A 19,449-nucleotide genomic window follows, 5' to 3' on the forward strand; every position below is an offset into this window, starting at 1 on the left:
AGCCACTTCTTTCCTGCTCATTTTTCTTCTTTCTGTATCTCATTTATTCTTCCATCCTTCTTCTTCCATCTCCTCCCCCCCTCCCCCCTTATTCTCTGTCTTTAGTAAAAACCTTTAAGCTCTCTTATGAGAGTGGTTTTCCCTGGTACTGACTGCCCTGACACTCAGACATTGATTCTTCATTCCTGGTCTAAAGCCTTCAGGGAAACTGGTCGACTTCTCCTCCTGAGGACGTCTGGGGCAGACTCAGCTCCAGACTCTCCGTGTATGAAATAGAGGACTACATAACACCAACCTTGATCACTCTCAGGGCGATTGTTTAAAAAAAGCGCACAAGAACAAATAGCCCTTTTTGAAGGAACACTGATAGACCAGAATACATTAGAAATGTTATTGGATACATATTTTAAGGAAATATTCCTAGAGGGAATCATGCTTCTTAGTTACTTGCTAGTGTGATGTGAGAGGATTTTGTAGAGAAAGATTTGCTCTTCACATATAAATAAAAACCACATTTATGCCTTTGAGAATGTTTCATTGGCATTTAATTCTCCATACTACTATGTAGTTAACCAGATGGACAGTGAGTCTTCATGATTTTGCAGTCTCTTGTTGATGGTCCTATTATTATGCATGTACTTAATTTCCACTTGGGGTGGAATTTCTTACTGAACTCCTGTGTCTTGCATGTATAAGCAGTTCCATTGATCAGAAATATAAAGGCCCATAGATAATGTTGCAGATAGAATCGAGGCCTCTTCCCAAAACCATAAATAAATAGAACCTCTAGGCTTTGTTGACCCTACAGAATACTAATAAGGAAGAAATGCTAACTTCCCTGTATGGCTGAGTGAGCCTTGCACTGTGGTCACATTCCACAATAAAGACCTCTTTACCTACCTAGGCTTGGGCTGGGGGAGGGCGGGAGAAGGGATGTGTGTGTGTGTGTGTGTGTGTACTCACATGCTGATAGAGACTGATAGGTGAATAAATAATGACTCAGGAGCTAGGGGACATGTAGTGTCAGATAGTTGGTAAAGGACAGAGCTGGGACGTGAACCCCAGTCTAGCACTAACCCAGTACACTTTAAACCATTCAACTTGCCATCTCTTAGCTACCATGTTATTCTTAGTCTTTCATTAAATATTTGTTTTATTTTCCCATTTTGGGTCTGTTTAAAGGTGCTGCCTCTGGGAGAACTTAATTATAATAGCTCTCAGTTGTATGATACATCTATAGATGTAACAATTTATGAAGTGAATATCTTTCCAAGTCTCCTCCTCAGAGATCCCTTGGGCTCTGGGAGGCTGGGCCAACCTTGTTAGAATTATATAAAGAGGGGCCCATTGCCCTTCACTTCCTGACTTCCAGCTCCTTTGTTGTGACTTTCCCAGCCTGCAGATCCACTAGGCCTGGTCCCCAGGTGACCTTGTATTCCAGCTCATGCTCCATCTCTCTCTCCCTTCTTTTTGTATTTCCAAGGCCTACAGGTTTCTGACTGGGCTTTGCCAGTTACTGATTAAGTAATTAGCCTGCAGCGGTTAAAGACTGAGAATGGCAGGGTTAGAAAACTCCTCCCATAATACTGTTTCTTGGGAAATGGATTTCCCTGGGACCTCCAGCAGTCTGCTTATAAAGCTGGCTGCTTGGGGAAATTTGGTAGTGACAGGGCCCAGTGCAAAGTAGGTGAGGTGTGTTCAGTGCCCCTGACACGGTAGATAAACTTTCCTTAGGCAGAAAGCTCATCCTCTTGATACCCAGGTGCTGGCCTAAGCCAAAGCCAGGTATAAAGTTTCTTTTTAAAGCTTTCAGTTAATTTATCTTTAAATGCTGCTCAGTCATTTGCATTGAATCATCCCAACCAGCAAACAACTATGGAGTGTTTATTGTGATAAGCCCTGAAGCCTCCGTTTTTCACACCAGTAAAGAAGGAATGTTATCAGCTTGAAGTTTAGAGATGGCCCTGCCTGCTAGGCAGGTGGTCAGTATGGTAGCTGCTGGGTGACAGGAGCAGGTTGGCGTGGGCTTTTTTTTTTTTTTTTTTTTTTTTTTTTTTTTGGTGGCCAAGGCTAAAACCCAAGTGCGTCCTCTCAGCCAAAATCAGGGACAAAAAGGACCAACAACGCATGGGCAGTCTTAGCAGCCTGAACTCCCAGCTAAAACCTGTCTGCAGCCTCAGTCTTAGGGCCCTTCTGAACTTCCGGGTCCTTTTCTCACCTGAGCCACAGGTCAGCAGGCACCCCAGCCTCAACAACTTCAAATAGCCTCTTCGCCTTTACCACCCGGTGACTGCTCTGTCAGATCGGGAACTCAGAACCTTTTTCCTTTGTCCTGCATGTCCCGTGAGTGGATCAGCTGATACAATTGAGTTGATTTGAACTTCTCATGAGTCCGTTCCTTTTGCCATGTACCACACATGCCATGCCTGAGTTCTTGGGGTTGGTGAGAGGTCACTAATGGAAAAAACATGACTTTTTTTTTGAAAAATAAATGGGCCTGTAGCAGAATAGGTGGGAGATAGTAGTGTTGGGACAATGTCTGAGTGTGGTGCAGGCTTCTCTTCTTGGCTCAGTCTCCTGGGGAGATTTTTGACAAGTGAGTTCCTTTGGAAAGGATCAGGAACTCAAACGCCTTTAGCTGAAAATACTTTTCATGCCTCAGTGACTTGTTCTAAACCCCTTGCCTACCTATACATTGACTCCCTCTAAGGATTCTGTTTCCAGAGTGAAGTTAAGTGTAAATCTGATCATGTTAGTCTTCTCTTAAAAGCCTTAGTGATTTCTTTATGGCTTTCAGAATCCAAACTTCCCAGTTTCCCATTCATGAGCTAGTCTGTTACTTCTCTACATTATATTTTGTGTGTGTATATGAGAGGGACAGAGAGTTAACCAACAAGAAGACAGACAAAAAGTAAAAAGGTAGTTTTTTTTAGTGGTAAGTATTATTAAGAGGCACAGGGTTATTAGGAAGTGATGGGGCCTAGATTTCATCAGAGGAGGTAACATTGCAGCTGGAAGGCCAGTGTGGCCGTAGCATCAAGAGCTAGTGGGGAAGGGGAACCAGGGATGGGATGAGGGTAGCCCACCTGGGGCCTTTGGAAGGCAGAATGCATTTGGATTTTAGTCTATATGCTGTGGATAGTACAGAGCCTTTTTTTTTTTTTTTGCCTTTGAACTACATTCCCTAAATTCCAGGAGTGCCAAAATCCCTTCCTGGTGCTATTTCCCCTTCTTCATTTCTTTAATGCCTCCTCTTCTCTAATTCTCAGATGTTATATCTCCAGGCACCCTCTTTCTGAACCCACACACTTAGATAGTAGCGAATGGTCAGTTTTTCTTGTCTATTTTCCCCTCTAATCACGGAAGGATGAATCTTTTCCCTGTGTGTACAGCCCCTGGCTTAGCCCTGTCCGATGCTTGGCGGACTTTCAGGGAACCTTTCTGAAACAAACTGCCCTCTTGTAAATTTCACTTCGCTCCTGCGCTTTCTCCCAGCCCTGCTGACACTTTTAAAGAGCCCTCTGTGGGGTTCCATCTAATCCCAAATCCTGTAGCTCCTTTCCCATTGCCTTTTTAAGCACTGGCCCTTTTTGTCTCTCCCTTTCACAGCAGCCAACCCTCATTCTCTTCACACTTTCCACCCTTCTTAGGTTCCTATTAAACCTGAGTAAGTGGAGAGAGTCCGGACCTCCACAGGAGGCCAGGAGGTGGGATGTTTACCTTCCTGATCAATCTCCCTGCTTCCCACGCCCAGAGTGGACCGAGACGTTCTGAGGAACACCTAGGAAACCCTTCTTGGGCACATAGTGGGACTTTTAATTTTAATAGGGTTTCAGAGGCTGAGATACTCAAGGAAAGGTAGGAGAGTAAGACAAGGGGAGGTTTTTGTCAGCAATCCTTTCTGAGGTAAGAAACCTCTCCTGATCAAAGCAGTGGCCTACAAAACGTTTTGTTGTGTTTTTTTTTTTTTTAATTGTGGTCCGCAATAAAAAATACACTTATATTGTGAATCAGCATCCACACATGTGTAAATAAATCTACGCATGATGTAATTTGATATTTTCTAGCCTCTATCCTTTTTTTGTTGTTGCAGCCTTTGTTGAATGCCATTTGATTGCTGGCCAAGGCTCTGGGCAAGGACTCTACCAATGGATATATAAATCTGAGTTCAAAGATATTTTCCTTTTAGTTCTATAAAGATCTTGTTCTATTCCCTTCTCTTCATGTTCCCCATGTTTGTTAAGAAGTCTGATGTCTTTCTGATTTCTTTGTAGGTAAAATTGTTTTCCTCTTCTGATAGTCTGCAGGATTTTGTGACTATTCTTAACGTTTTGAAGTTTTATTATGATAATTATTTGTGGGCTTATTTCTGTTTACATTTCTCTCTTCGTTCCTTTTGAGTTTTATCCTTTCTTACTTTGAGAAAGGCTTATCTATTATTTAATTAAATATTGCTTTCGCATATATTCTGTGTTTTCTTCTTTTGGATTTTCTTTGGCACATAGTGGGACTTCTGAGTCTTATTTCTGATGTCACTTTAATTTTCATTTCACACCTTCCAGTGCACTATCCCTTTGTGCTCACTGCATTCTGAGAGAGTTTGACTTTCTACTTCACATTACCCTCATTATCTGCGTTTTTTCTGCTTTTCGATCCATTCATTGCCCTTCCCTCCCGAAGTACATATTTATTTCCAAGATCTCTAAGGTCCGTTTTCATGACTGCTCTTATTTGAAAATTGTTCTTGTTTCATGAATGTCATATTTTCTCTCGTCTCTGTGTACGTTATACTTACCTTGAAAGTTCGCTCTGATTCCATTGTGAACTCAGCTTCAGGTGTACATTCTCCCATCGGTTGAGCCTCTGCTCTCTGCTACCATATGGCTCTCCTCTTTAGAGGAAATGTCTGAGGGGAAGATGGTGCTGCTTCCACCCCCTGAGCTGTGGTGGGAGTTGGGTGAGGTTAACGTATTTGGAGTGTGGTTGCTCCCTGTTCTTTCAGAGCATCACTCGCACTGCCCTCCCTCTCACACCCCAGCTCCTGCGTTCACTGCACCCACCTGGAAGGTGTTCTAGAGAGAGTATGTGTAGGATGGCATTTGGGGCCTGGGCAGTGGTGCACAGTTTATCTGCTTGGCTCTCCTCACTCTGATTCTCCAAATAATGACCCTGGTTTGTCATTGGTTGTCTTCCTGCCCCTTCCTGGTTGGGTTTCCACCAGGTCTGGCTTCTGCAGCAGAACCCTTCCATTCATGTCAAGGGCTGGCTGCAGGTTCCCTCTTCAGTCTGATCTCTCTGTTTCTTAGGGAATTTTCAACAGTTTGTCAATTTTGAGTGTTCCTTTTTGTTCCAAGCTCAGCTGAGCTTGAAAATGTCCGTGTTTATTTGTTCATCTATTAATTGTTTATACCTTCTCTGTTATTTTTAGGGATTTAACATGGAGAGGTGAAGACTGACATGTTATTAGTCTGATACTTTTGAAACTGGAAATCCCGTGTTCTTTCCTTTTTTGGTTTTGCTAATCCTCACTCAATATTTAGAAAGAAAGGGACAGGGTGAGAGAGAAAGAGAAAGAGAAAGAAATACTATTTTAAGAGAGACACATCAATTGGTTGTTTCCTGCATTCACCCCAACTGGCCTGGGGATCAAATATGCAACCCAGGTATGTGCCCTTGACTTGGAATTTAACCTGAGACCCTTCAGTCTGAGGGCTGACATTCTAATCATTGAACCAAATAGGCCAGGACCTGTTTTCTTTTTAAATTCATGCCCTGGTTTTGCTAAGATTGACTTATAAAGGCAATACTGCAAATGAGTAGCGTATAATCACCGATAAAGAAGAAAGCTGATGACCTTTGGGTAATTTACATCCCTGTCACTCCTTCTATCACAGATCATCACCAATGTGTTGGATTGGGTTAAGCGGAACTGGAAATGTGTATGTGGGTAGGATGGGCTGAGATGGTGCTTATAATAGAGTGGTTTTTGTATACATCTGTGCCTCTTTACTTTATTCATTATTGTTCTACTCAAAAAAAATTTTGTTTACCCACACCTCTTGCAAATTCAAACATAAAAATATTACATGTGAAATTAAGTAAGATTATCAAGAATTGTGTGTTTTGGAAAAAATTGTTAGTTAGAAAAGGGAAGTAAAGAATTACTTTTCAGTCTCTATTTGAGTAGGCTTAGACTCGAGTAAGGGACTGAGAAAGACATAAGAAGAATAGTTCAGAGGGAAACCAAATAGAAATTTGGAAAAATAATATATTTAGATCTCCATATTTGCCTATATTCTGCCTTTTTACTTAAAATGTTGGTTTCCTTTCTTGACCTTTCTCCGAGCTTCATTATTATTTATTTTTTAATTTATTTTGGTCATTCATGAAGCTGTTTTTACAAAATTGAGATATATTTCACATATTATAATATTTGCCCTTTTAAAGTATACAAATGAGTGGTTTTGATATATTCACAAAGGTATATAATCATCATTCCTATTTAATTCTAGAACATGTTTATCACTCCAAAGAAACCACATGCCCTTTAACAGTCACTTCCCATCTCTCTTCCCTGTAGCCCCTGGCAACCACAATGTATCTTTTATTTCTGAATTTTTCTATTCTGGCCGTTTCCTATAAATGGAATCAAACAATACGTGACCTTTTGTATCTGGCTTCTTTCACTTTCAATGTTTATCCATGTTGTGGCATATATCAGTACTTTGTTCCTTTTTTATATACCACATCTGTTAACCCAATCATCAGTTGATGGCCATTGTGTTATTTCCACTTTTTGGCTATTATGAATAATGCTGTTGTAAACATTCATGTACAGTTTTCTGCTTGGACATGTGTCTTTATATCTTTGAATATATTCCTAGAAGTGGAACTGCTGGGCCATACGGGGACTCAGTCTTTTGAGAAACTGCCAAACTTTTTTCCCTTTTTTCAGAGCACGCCATTTTACGTTCTCACCAGCTGTGTATGAGGGTGCCAGTTCATCCACATCCTCACCAACACTTGTTATTATCTGTCTTTCTTATTGTAGCCACCTTCGTGGATGTGAAGGGGCATCTCACAGTGGTTGTGCTGAGTTTTTCTCTGATGGTAAATAAGCAAGCATCTCCTTCGTTCATAGAGACCCCGATGAAGGACGTGGCTTTGGAATGCTAACACCAGATCCTCTTCCTGGGCAGTCGGCTCCAGGAAACCTCTACTCCTCACCCTCTAGATTTCTTGCTGGTGAAGCAGAATTGTACAGGTTTTCTCCCCGCCCCTCACTTCCCCCCCACCCTCCCGGGACAGTATAAGAGGTTGTGAAATAGCATTTTTCAGTGTTTGGCACTTACTAAAAGCTGGCCCCTCAATGAGTAGTTAGCACTCCCTATATTTGGGAAAGTCGAATTGTGTGTGAATCATAAATCACATCGGAGGTGGAAGTGAAACTCGTCGAATTAACCGCTGTGAAAGCGGCTCACCCTCATTTTTGCCTTGTGGTTTTCTGTAGTCCTGGACTTCAGCGATCCCTTCAGCACCGAGGTGAAGCCCCGGATCCTGCTCATGGGCCTGCGGAGAAGCGGCAAGTCATCGATTCAGAAAGTCGTCTTTCACAAGATGTCCCCCAACGAGACACTGTTCTTGGAGAGCACCAACAAGATCTGCCGGGAGGATGTTTCCAACAGCTCCTTCGTGAATTTTCAGATCTGGGACTTCCCAGGACAGATTGACTTTTTTGACCCTACCTTTGACTATGAGATGATCTTCCGGGGAACAGGAGCCCTGATATTTGTCATAGACTCCCAGGTAACGCTGGTCTTGGGTACAGTGGTTCCTCAGGCCCTCTCCCCCACGTAAGAAGCGGTCCTCCTGGCTCTAAACAATGTCCTTTGTGATCCTTTCGGTTTGGGGTTTGGTTTTTAGAATCTGAGAAAGGGCCTCTTTATCAAACAAGCATTTCTCGGTTGGGGCTCTCAGGGTTTGCAAATAAGTCTCCCTTCATGCAACCCTGACCACCGAGTGATGGCGTTAGGGAGCTGTGTAGTTGTGCACGTCTCAGTAAACCACAGATCCAGGAAACCCCACAGATGGAGAGGACCCTGTACAGGCCACTGACGGCAGGTATGGGTCCCCCCTCTGGTGCTCTTGGCAGGTTCTGGGCAACAAAAACACGTATATAACTTTACGTGTTAATCTGTTTCCTGTGAAATAAAAGTTCCAAGTATGCAATGTTCTCTTCTGAATTAAAATTATCATAATTACTGTTAGTGCACAATTAATAAAGAAGCGTAAGTATGGTGTATTTTATGGGTGACATAAATATAAAAAGTAAAATTTGAGATATAATTGTCTCTCCTAAGAAGGTGAATTATTTCCCCACTTAATTCATGTGTCCATGCTTGAATAAGACAGGATTTGACATCAATTCTGTTTTTTGGTGTGTTTTTTTTGTTTTGTTTTTGTTTTCTTTTTTTTGCATAGATGTAAGCACTGAGAAGCCTTGCTCACATAAATATGTAGGTGTAGAGATAGGGTGAGTTTTGGTATAGCATTAACTCAATTATTTACACTCCTTCTAAGTTATAACCCCTAAATTGCCCAGTTTTCTGTCACAAAAAAAATTATTTTTAGTAGTTTCCCAGCAAACATGCTGATTGGGTCTTCTTCCACTTCACTGAGAGCAAAGAATTGGGAGCTCTTTGACTTAGTTCCCAGGCATAGAGTCACTCACTTTATCAGTTATTCAAACCAGCCTTTTGAAGTGTCTGTTTGGCACCCTGGAATTTTATATCCTGAGCCCATGTTAAAGGGGAGGTGGGAGAGGAAAGCAGTGGGACCGTCGGTGTGTCTGAGGCAGGTCAATATAAGAAAGAGTACAGCCCGGCTGGTGTGGCTCAGTGGCTGAGCATTGACCTATGAACCAGGAGGTCACAATTCGATTTTGGTCAGAACACATGCTTGGATTGCAGCTCAGTTCCCAGTAAGGGTGGGGGTGGGGTGGGGCGGGGGGCATGCAGAAGGCAGCTGACCCATGATTCTCTCATGATTAATGTTTCTGTCTCTCTCTCTTCCGTCCTCTCTGAAATCAATACAAATATATTTTTAAAAGAAAGAAAGTTCGGGCGGCGAGATTGAGATCTTGAGGCCCTTCGAACTCCCCATGTCCAAGTGTTTAGAAGTGTCTGTGACGTGTGGCCCAGCCCCACGGCCCTCCAAGGGCTCCTTTTTGTAGTTGCTGGAAAATAAAAGGCAACACGTCGTACAGGAACACACTAAACCAAACTCAAATTCAGGTCCCAACTTATTAAAAAACATATATTTTTATTGATTTCAGAGAGTAAGGGAGAGAGAGAGAGAGAGAGAGAGAGAGAGAGAGAGAGAGAGAGAGAGAGATATCAATGGAGATTGAGCCCACAACCCAGACATGTGCCCTGACCAGGAATTGAACCATGATCGCCTGGTTCATAGGTCGATGCTCAACCATTGAGCCACACCAGCTGAACAGGGCCAGACATTTTCGTGAAACTGTGGACCCAGTAGGAGCACCAGTGTGGTTGGCGGGGAAGGGCCGTGAAGGCTCAGGCATAGTGGGTCTGAGCCCATGCTTGGAAAACCATTCTCTGAGAAGACTGCTCATGCCAGAGCACGTTCACGGAACTAGGTGTTCAGTAGAATAATGAAATTCTCAACGAAAGCCTTTTCGTTTCCGGCGACTGCATTTTGTACTTCTGCTGTAGCTGAGGGAGGTTGGCCTTATGGTTAGAAAGGGTTCTTCATTTTGTGGAGGGGAGTAGAGGGGAGACTCTATATCCCAATGCCTGGTCTAGGGACAGCAATGCCCCTCCTCCCTTGGGACCATCCAGAGGTGTGCGCTGGTAGAAGTTGCATTGGGTCCAGAGCCTGTGTCAGTCGCTGCGTTCCTGGCTGTCCCACTTTTACTGACCTGTTTTCTGGCCCATCTGTGGCCTTGGCAGTATCCCCTGCCTTCCTGCCTCAGATCTGCCAGCACCATAAATTAGGGAGTTGGGAGCTGGGGAGGAGCGGCCGGAGTGTGTCCGTTGAGGCTCCAGGGATGTCACGCTCATCCGTCTCTTCTAAACTCCATTTCCCCTGAGTCACATGGCCACATGTGAACTAGGGAGTGGCAGCCCACGCGAGAGTACATTCCAACCAGATGATTCCTCATTTCAAGACAGTGGCTTAGTAAGTACTTCCATACCATGTTGCGCTAGCAGGAATGTAAATTTCCAAAACAAACCCATCTCAGGTGTTTGTACGATGGTATAATGGGGCTAAACTAGGTACACTTGCCTGTTTTTAAATTGCAACCATAATTTGGTTTGGTTTCCACCTGAACATGGAAATGGACCTTCAGTTTGGGTTGGGAAATGTGTTTTTTGTTTATTTTGTTTTTTTGGTTTTTATTGTTGTTATTTATTTTTTAGCTGTAAGACAGAGAAAGGTAAATGGATGCTTGCAGAATTCATCTTTGAAGTTATACGTTTAAAAAAGGATAGGACAAACGTTGAGAGCTGTCATTTACTAAAAATATATAAAGTAATTAAATAAGGAGCTTCAGAGTCTAATACACTTTTCTGCTGGAAGCAGGCTGTGAAAATTGTATTTGTGGGAATCTTTGCAGGATGTGATTACAAGACTGAAAGGGGAGCACACATCAGGGAAGTATCTCGGCAGCACTCGGCAACCATTTTCTTTATTTCTAAGCAGAGCTCTGTGGGTGGGACACCTCCTCTTTTTACTTTTCGATTGTGAATTCCTCACAGTCAGAGGATTGCCAGATACATATGCCACCAAGGAGAATATGCTGTGAAATAAAAGAGAATGAGAGCGTTTAGAGCCCTGCATGTGTGACCCTCCAAACGCCCGGCAGAGCCCGCAGCATCACAGCCCCAGGCCCTGCTTCGGCCCCTGAGGCCATGCCACCTGTGCCTTGGGACCCACACATCGATAATTCCTAGATTTAAATATGGATTGAAACCAGGCATTATAGTTTTTATTTTTTTTTCATAGAAGATAATAACAAACACAGTAGGAAAAATCATCCACAACCCCTCTGCTCTAATAAACCACATATATTCTTCTTTTTAATTTCATTTGTAATTCTTGTAGCTACATACTACTACATCAGTTAGTTGGTAATTAGGACATTTCATATTCTCGGCAGGGATTTAGAGGAGCAATTTCTAATTTTTTTGAGACTAATGCTCTCTTGGCATTGGCTAGTTGTGCTCACGGGCCTGTCCCTTTAACTCCTCCCTTCCTTACGTTATAGACATAAGCACTAACACTTTTTTTTTTTAGGTGAATGTACATAGAATAAAACGTCCTTGTTTTAGATGAACAGTTCAGTGAGTTTAATAAATGTCTATACCCCGTGACTAGCTCACAGTCAAGATGTAGAATCTTTCTACCACCCCAAAGGATTCCTTCATGTCCTTCCTCAGCCAATCCCCAACCCCAGCTCCAGGGCTGCTGATGTGCTTTCTGTCACTATAGACTCATTTGCCTTTTCTAGAATTTCACATAAGTGGAATTATACAGTAATAACTTTAGTTTTTATTCGAGATACTTTAAGGTCTTAAAAAAGTGCTACAATTATTCATCTAGAATTTTTCCAAAATGCTTAATCTGCTACCAGTGCCCAAAATTCCAACTTTCATTTTAAATGACTCTTGTGTGAGGATGAGAATAGTCCATTTGCTGTTTGTCTCTCTTCACGGTTTCTTATTATTATCTTTAATATTTTTATTTAGCTAGAGATTAGAGATGTGTTTTTTATTAATTTAGTTTGGGGAATAGAAGAATGCCAGAACATCCCCTCTTTTAGTGGCTTTCTGTATTGGTCTAGTTTTGGAGTCAGAATAGGAGGTGAAAAGTCCTTTGAATTCTGTCCTGCAAATCCCTTTCCTTTCTTTGCTGTAACAATAAGACCTGCTCATACCTATCAAGTTGGCAATAATTAAGAGATCTGACAATACTGAGTGTTTGGAGCATCCAGTACGCTTACACATTATTTAGTCAAATTCAAGGTGCTTCTTCCTGTGACCCAATAGGTTGGCCTTCTGGGTAAGCGCCCCCAAACTCACAAACAGACACAAAGATGCATGTGAGACTGTCCACATTATCACTGTCTGGAAACATTCTGAATGTCCATCAGCAGTTATTAGCAATGATAAATTATTTACTGTCCATATACTGAAACTTTATAGAGCTATTAGAAGGAGTTACGGTTTGGCCAACATGGCTCAGTAGTTAAGCGTCAGCCTATGAACCAGAAGGTCACAGTTTGATTCCTGGTGTCATGGTTGTGGGATCTTTTTTTTTCTTCTTTCTTTTTTCTTTTTTTTCTTTTTAAGTTATACACTTCAATGTAGGTGAATCTCACTGATATAATGTTGGGCGAAAAAGGCAAACTATAATATACATTTAACTTGATAATTTTATAAAATATAGAGCAATGAAAATGAATTCTATTAAAGGTAGATATGTATGTAGTAGTGTATCAAGAGACAAGTGAGAATAGACACTAAACTTGGGATAGTGCTATCTCTGGAGGGTAGTGGGTAGAGTGATGGAGTAGAAGGGAGGAAGGGGAGAAACACAGGGCTTCAGTATCTAATGTTTGATTTTTTAAAAAATATATTTTTATTTATTTTAGAAAAAGGAAGAGGAAGAGAGGGAGGAGGAGGAGGAGGAGGAGGAGGAGGAGGAGGAGGAGGAGAGAGAGAGAGAGAGAGAGAGAGAGAGAGAGAGAGAGAGAGAGAGAGAGAGAAAGTATCACCGTGTGAGAGAGAAACATTGATTAGCTGCCTCCTGCAAGCGAGCCCACACCCTGGGCATGTGCCCTGATCAAGAATTGAACTAGCAATCTTTTGGGGCTGGGAACGATACTCAAAACAACCAAGCCACACCAGCCAGGGCTAATGTTTGATTTAAGCAAATATGTGTGTGTGTGTGTGTGTGTGTGTGTGTGTGTGTGTGTGTGTGTTTATTATGTTATCATATAGGTATCATATGTAGGAAGGAGGAAAATAGTATTGTGTTATTTGGGGCAATGATTATAGACTATGGGTCAGCAATCATTCTATAAAGGGCCAGATGGTAAATATTTCAGGCTTTGCAGGCTGTACCATTCCCACAGAGGAAAACTACTCAACTGCCATGGTAGCATGAAAGCAGCCGTAGATGCTATGTAAACAAATGAGTGTGGCTGTGCTCCAGTAAAACCTGACTCACAAACATCAGGTATGGGCCCAGCTTGGCTGCTCTAGACCAGTGGTTCTTAAAAGTTTTTCCTCCTGGCTCCTTCCCCAGTGACCCATATCATATTTTCATCTCTAACTGTTCATCACAGTTGACCAAGAGACTAAAAAATCTGGGAGGGATTGTATTCTAAGGGAGGTCCTAGGTGACCTTTGTGAATTTTCAATTCACAAAACTGCAGCTCTGATCTTTTTGACTGTCACCAAGCTACTCATAAGAGCCTACAGCTGGGTTTTTTTTGCCTTTTCTTTTTTATCTATTCGTTAACAAAACTTACATTTTCAATCTTGAATTCTATAAAACCAGCTTTTATTGGGTTTTTGCAAAATATTTTTGGAAGTTGTACCCAGACGGTTTTCAAATTATGAAAGAATGTGGAGCCCTGGATGGCTTGTCTGAGTAGATAAGAGTGTCAGCCTGTGGACTGAAGGGTTCTAGGTTCGATTCCAGCCAAGGGCACATGCCTGGGTTGCGGGCTTGATCCCCAGTAGAAGGTGTACAGGAGGAAGCCAATCAATGATTCTCTCTTATCATTGATGTTTCTATCTCTCCTTCTCTCTTCCTTTCTGAAATCAATAAAGAAATATATTTTAAAAAAGAAAAAGAAAAGAAAGAATGTAGAAAGGAAAAACATGGTTAACTGTGAGGCAAGGTTTTGGAAAGATTAGTTAGCATTTCACAACATGTGTCTTTTATCAAAACATCCCATTGCACACTTTATATTTTTATTTATTGATTTATTATTATTATTATTATTATTATTATTATTATTATTTTTGGAGAGGGGCCGGGAGAGAGAGGCAATGCAGGTGAATTTCACTGATATAATGTTGGGTGAAAAAGGCAAACTATAATATACATGTAACTTGATATTTTTATAAAATTTAGAACAATGAAAATGAATCCTGTATATTATTTAAAGATAGAAAACTTGCACTTTTTTTTCTTTTTAAAAACATTTTTATTGATTTCAGAGAGGAAGAAGAGTGAGAGAGAGATAGAAACATCAACGATGAGAGAGAATCATTGATCGGCTTCCTCTTGCATGCCCCCCACTGGGGACTGAGCTTGCTACCTAGGCATGTACCCTTGACTGGAATTGAACTCAGCACCCTTTGGTCCACAGGCTGATGCTCTATCCACTGAGCCCAAACTTTCGTTGTTCCACTTATTTGTGCCCTCATTGGTTGCTTCTTGTATGTGTCCTGATTGGAGACTAAACCCTCCAGGTTGCTTTATGGGCATTCTCCTCTCACCAACTGAGCTACCCGGCCAGGGCCTCCCATTGTACACGTTAAGTGTATGCAATGTTTGTTTGTCAAGCATCCCTCAGTGAAGCCGGGGAGTTATGTGCGAGGGAAGCAAAGCCGCCTCCCCTGACAGGACTGTGCCTGTGTTCCCAGGACGATTACATGGAAGCGCTGGCCCGGCTGCACCTCACCGTGACCCGGGCCTACAAAGTGAACACCGACATCAACTTCGAGGTGTTCATTCACAAAGTGGACGGCCTGTCCGATGACCACAAAATTGAAACCCAAAGAGATATTCATCAGAGGGCAAATGATGACCTCGCCGATGCTGGATTAGAAAAAATTCACCTCAGGTGAGAACAGAAATCCCTCAGGGGTCACTGCAATGGACGGAAAAGGCAGGTTTGGAGTCCAAAGTCACCACAAGTGGTTCACTCTGTTTTGTACTGTGGACATTGGGGTGGTATTTGGGTAAAACAAACTTTCCATGCGCTAACTTTAATCTTTGGGGAAAGCAGTGGGGTTTAAAAAAAACAATTTTAAAAAAATAAGTGGTCAAAGCTAAGGTTCCTTCGCTGTTTGAGAAACACATACGTACCATAAAACCCATGATCATAATCCAGGAGGTTTAATGGAAGCTGAAGTTTACAGTTCTTGATAAATATTATAGTATCTAAGTATGAAGATAATTCAAGTAGAAATACAGAGGAAAACCACTTTTTTTTTCTTTTTTCTTTTTTTTTTGGTGGGATGCTCCATCTATCACTGATTTCACAAATTGGAAAATGAGAAACTTAGGTACTTCAACATAAATAATGTCACTGTTACTAGCCCATGAGGTGTGTGTATAGATGACCTGGTGTGCATTCTCTTGCAGAATATAAGGAAGCTGGTATGGACACAGACGGTGCATTTTTTTAACGTATGGAATGTTTCACAAATTTGCGTGTCATCCTTGCACAGGGGCATGCTAATCTCAGTATCGTTCCAATTCCAGGGTAGGTGCCACCAAAGTGAGCACTACAATGCATTTTTGAGCTTTCCACTCCAACCAGTCGGCAGAAGAGAATGGACACAGTTCTTGTTTTTTGGGTGGTGGGAGGAAATGGCCCGTTAAGACATGCTCAGTTTTTACCAAGGCTGTTTCAAATTCTGATTGTGTGTGTAATAAGTGTAGACACAGGAGGCAAGTACTGGTGTTATGACAGAGCCTAAGCAGTCTACTCCCCAGTCACGGGGAAAATGTGATGAAATATTGTTTCCTCTTTCAGCTTTTATCTGACAAGCATATATGACCATTCAATATTTGAAGCTTTTAGCAAAGTGGTTCAGAAACTAATTCCACAACTCCCCACCCTGGAGAACTTGCTAAACATCTTTATCTCTGTAAGTAAATAATATCATCCTGTGAGCAGCATTTGCAGAACTTAAGAATAACATTGCAAGAGTGAAAACGGTCTTATTTCTGCTTACTCTTACCGCAGCATTTCAAGGTCACCAACGTATGTGCTTTTGGAGGTTGATCCAGAAATTGTCTCAGGCCCTTTAAATTTTAACTCCCCGAATGGATGCCTGTGCTTTACTGATATAATCGGAGTGTTTATTCAAATTGTAGGCAATCATTCAATGTTAATAGAGCCTTGCCAGAGGTAGAGGGTATAAAGATGGGTTTGGCGATAAGATATAAACTGTTCACACCGGGTGAGTCCTATAAACCACCAGCTCTCGTCCAGGTCTGTGTAGTAGCATGAAGGCACACCTGTTGGTTGTACTCACGTGAATTCTCACCACAGTTTGCAATTTGCTTGTTTAGATTCCTTAAATTTATTTTTTAACTTAAAATCAGTGTAATTAGTGTTTTTAGTTGGCCACCACTCAAGTTTGTTTGCCTACAGGAAATCATTTGTGATAATTAACTCCACTTTTCATTTCCTATGCAAGCCCATGATAAAGAAGTATGTGACAATGGGGTTTAAATTGTAATAACATGGAACAACCTAAAATTATAGTAACAATTTTTGCTCGTTTATTTTTTACATAGAGGATGTCATATAGTTTTATAGAACCATGACCTTGTTTGAAATCAGCTGTTGCTTTAAGTCAGCATTTTCTTTTTGTTTCAGAATTCTGGAATTGAAAAGGCATTTCTATTTGATGTGGTCAGTAAAATTTATATCGCAACTGATAGCACCCCAGTAGATATGCAAACCTATGAGCTCTGCTGTGATATGATTGATGTGGTGATTGACATCTCCTGTATTTATGGGTAAGTAAGGCATTCTTACAGGCTACAAATCAAGCCATACTTCTCTTTCAGAAACTTTGAGACATTTTGCATTTACTTATTTGATATTAATACTTTTTGTTTTAAATGACTGTAAATAAATAGACCATCTAGCATGCAATAATAATAACAAATAATTATTGAGTAAATTCCTGGCATTATGCTAATAATCTCATTGCATATATTATATCATTTAATTCTCCACTACTCCATGAGGCAGGAATTACTACCCCCACTTTAAGGATGGGAAAACTGAGGTTTACACTGGTTATGTTTCTAACCTTTGCTCAATAAAGGCTGGAACTAGAATTTGAACTTCAGCCTAACTGATTCCTGGGGTTTCTTTACTGAAAATCTGTCATCATACTATAATGTCTTATATACTTGGGAGAGACTAATAGGATCATTGAAGTCTAAATATCTCATGTTAACAACAGTTCTATTATCTTCTTCATTATAGGAGATAACTACTGGGTTGTTTTTAAAATATACTTTTATTTCTATTATTCAATTACAGTTGATATGATATATTAGAGTTTCAGGTGATTAGCAGAGTAGTTAGACATTTATGTAACTTACAAAATGATCCCTTCAACAATATTCTTTTTGATTATTTTTTATTGTGGGCAGCAGGGAATTTTAAAACTAAGCAAACAGCATTGCCTATTTACTATTAAGGTCTTACATTCTTAGGGAATAGTTTTTACACTTAAAATCATAAAATAAACAAGGAGTGGGGAAAGTTGATTGTGTTACCAGACATAGAAACAATTTCACATAATTATAAATTTGCTGAATGAGTGTCATACAGAGTGAATGGGTATGAACTAGTTTATCTTATTAAGATAACAAATTGTTTATGTTAGATTTATGTCTTCATCCAATCATTGATTACTTGAAGCTTTTGTTCATCTTTCTCTTCACTCACTGTGACCTGCTTTATATAACCTCCTCTTCCGTGACATTCTCAGTCTCGCCATTTCTCTCTTCCACTGTCTGAAAATCCTTTGCCAACTCAGTTTAGAGTCTCTGTTAACTCTGTTACACATACTAGTACACATGCAAACACAGTGCCTTCTGTTATGAAAACGGGAAAGTGAATCTTCATAGGGCTGTAGTGAGAAAGAAATAATTAGGTTTCACCTGGTAAATATAACTGGTGATATATTTACCCAGATAAATATAACTGCTATCATCATCATCATCATCATCATCATCATCATCATCATCAAACACTGCCATTTGGCTTTAGAAATAGGCCATATTTCCTAAGATTATTTCCCTACAGTAACCTGTTATTTTTAAACTGTAAAGTGAATGACCTTGAAATAGCCGTGGAAGCTGAATGGACCCTGATTACAGTCCAAATTGCTGTGGTAATCAAACACAATGAACAACACAACTAATCTGGCTCATGTTTAACGATATTCATAATCATGATTGTGCTGTAAGGTAATAAAGACATAAGTGGTAAGTAGTCCTTGTAAGTGATGTTGATCAGAGTTACTTTTACCCAGCTGACACAAACATGGTAGGGTTGGGAGGAGGAGGGAGCCGGGTCCTGCCGTCACGTTGTTTTCCCGTGTCGAGTGCAGTGTTCCTGAGAACCTACCAGGTTCAGTGAGAACCAGTCTTGGTCACAAATGGCCCTGTGGTTTTCCTCAGACGTTTGCTGGCCAGGCAAGAAGCCAGCTAGGAGGGGGAGGGCTCGCAATGTGTGGGGCCGCCCAGGAAGCAGGCAGCCCAGGAGGCAGGCAGCCCAGGAAACAGGCTCCCAGCCAGTTCCCAGCTGCTCCCTAGAGACCAGCAGGGGTTAGAAGCAGGTGACCTGAGGCCTCAGTCCGCTGCTCAGGAATCTCAGCTGAGCTTCTGCTAAGGCTGGTCAGCTCTGTGCATGCACACACACACATACACCATACACACACATGCACACACACAAACACACACACACTAAAACACAAAGCCATCCTCATGTGTTTTTAAGGCTTTGTAGATGGAGGTGTGAGTAGTAGAAAATAGTTGTTGCAGTTGTAAAAACTCACCAGTTTCTATTACTTGTAATATTTTTGGTCTTTCTTTGTTTTTCCAATTTGCTGAATGTTTACTTTTTCTGAATGTGAATGTAATATGAAAATATGTAAAACTATGAAGAATAACATTAAAATAGCCATAATCTTATCACCTAGAAACAATCACATTCTTATATATTTCATTCTTGTTTTTGTGTAATATTTAGGATAATGCGACCACTTTGTATATTTACCATTATATCATGCTTTTTTTTCACTTAACATTATCACTTAAGAATGTTCTTGTATAACAAAAACACTATTTAGTGTCTATATAGCATAGTATTATACACTTTGGAATTTTAAATGCAATTTTCTTCATTGGTTACAATTTTTAAATATTTCAGTTAATTCTCAGAACATTACAAGCAAGAAATTTAGTTTAGAAAAAACAGTAACTAAAAGTAGTACAAAAGAAGTTAAGAATTCTATTAAAGCATCTTTAATATTTGAGATTTAACACTTCTTAACATTTTTCTTTACTATTATTGTAGGTTATAGTGAGTTGCATCCTTTTATAAAAAACTAACTTCTACAACTTACTTTTAAGTAACCATGTATG

The 19,449-nt window shown here is 40.7% G+C and overlaps 1 protein-coding gene and 1 non-coding gene across 3 annotated transcripts in view; one reads left to right on the top strand and one right to left on the bottom strand.

Moving 5' to 3' along the window:
• RRAGD (Ras related GTP binding D) overlaps positions 1–19,449 on the top strand; it is a 34,422-nt gene that overhangs the window by 5,173 nt on the left and 9,800 nt on the right. For both annotated transcript variants that reach the window (XM_036415237.2, XM_036415238.2), the window contains exons 2-5: positions 7,511–7,806; positions 14,688–14,887; positions 15,806–15,920; positions 16,658–16,800. In XM_036415237.2, the coding sequence (XP_036271130.1) occupies positions 7,511–7,806; positions 14,688–14,887; positions 15,806–15,920; positions 16,658–16,800 (754 nt within the window). The remainder of the gene's footprint in view (positions 1–7,510; positions 7,807–14,687; positions 14,888–15,805; positions 15,921–16,657; positions 16,801–19,449) is intronic.
• LOC118706294 lies at positions 15,453–15,555 on the bottom strand. The gene has a single exon (XR_004983995.1). It is a non-coding gene; the product is annotated as a U6 spliceosomal RNA (small nuclear RNA).

The sequence above is a fragment of the Pipistrellus kuhlii genome, unplaced genomic scaffold (genome assembly GCF_014108245.1).
Source record: "Pipistrellus kuhlii isolate mPipKuh1 unplaced genomic scaffold, mPipKuh1.p scaffold_m20_p_5, whole genome shotgun sequence".
NCBI classification, from domain to species: Eukaryota; Metazoa; Chordata; class Mammalia; order Chiroptera; family Vespertilionidae; genus Pipistrellus; species Pipistrellus kuhlii.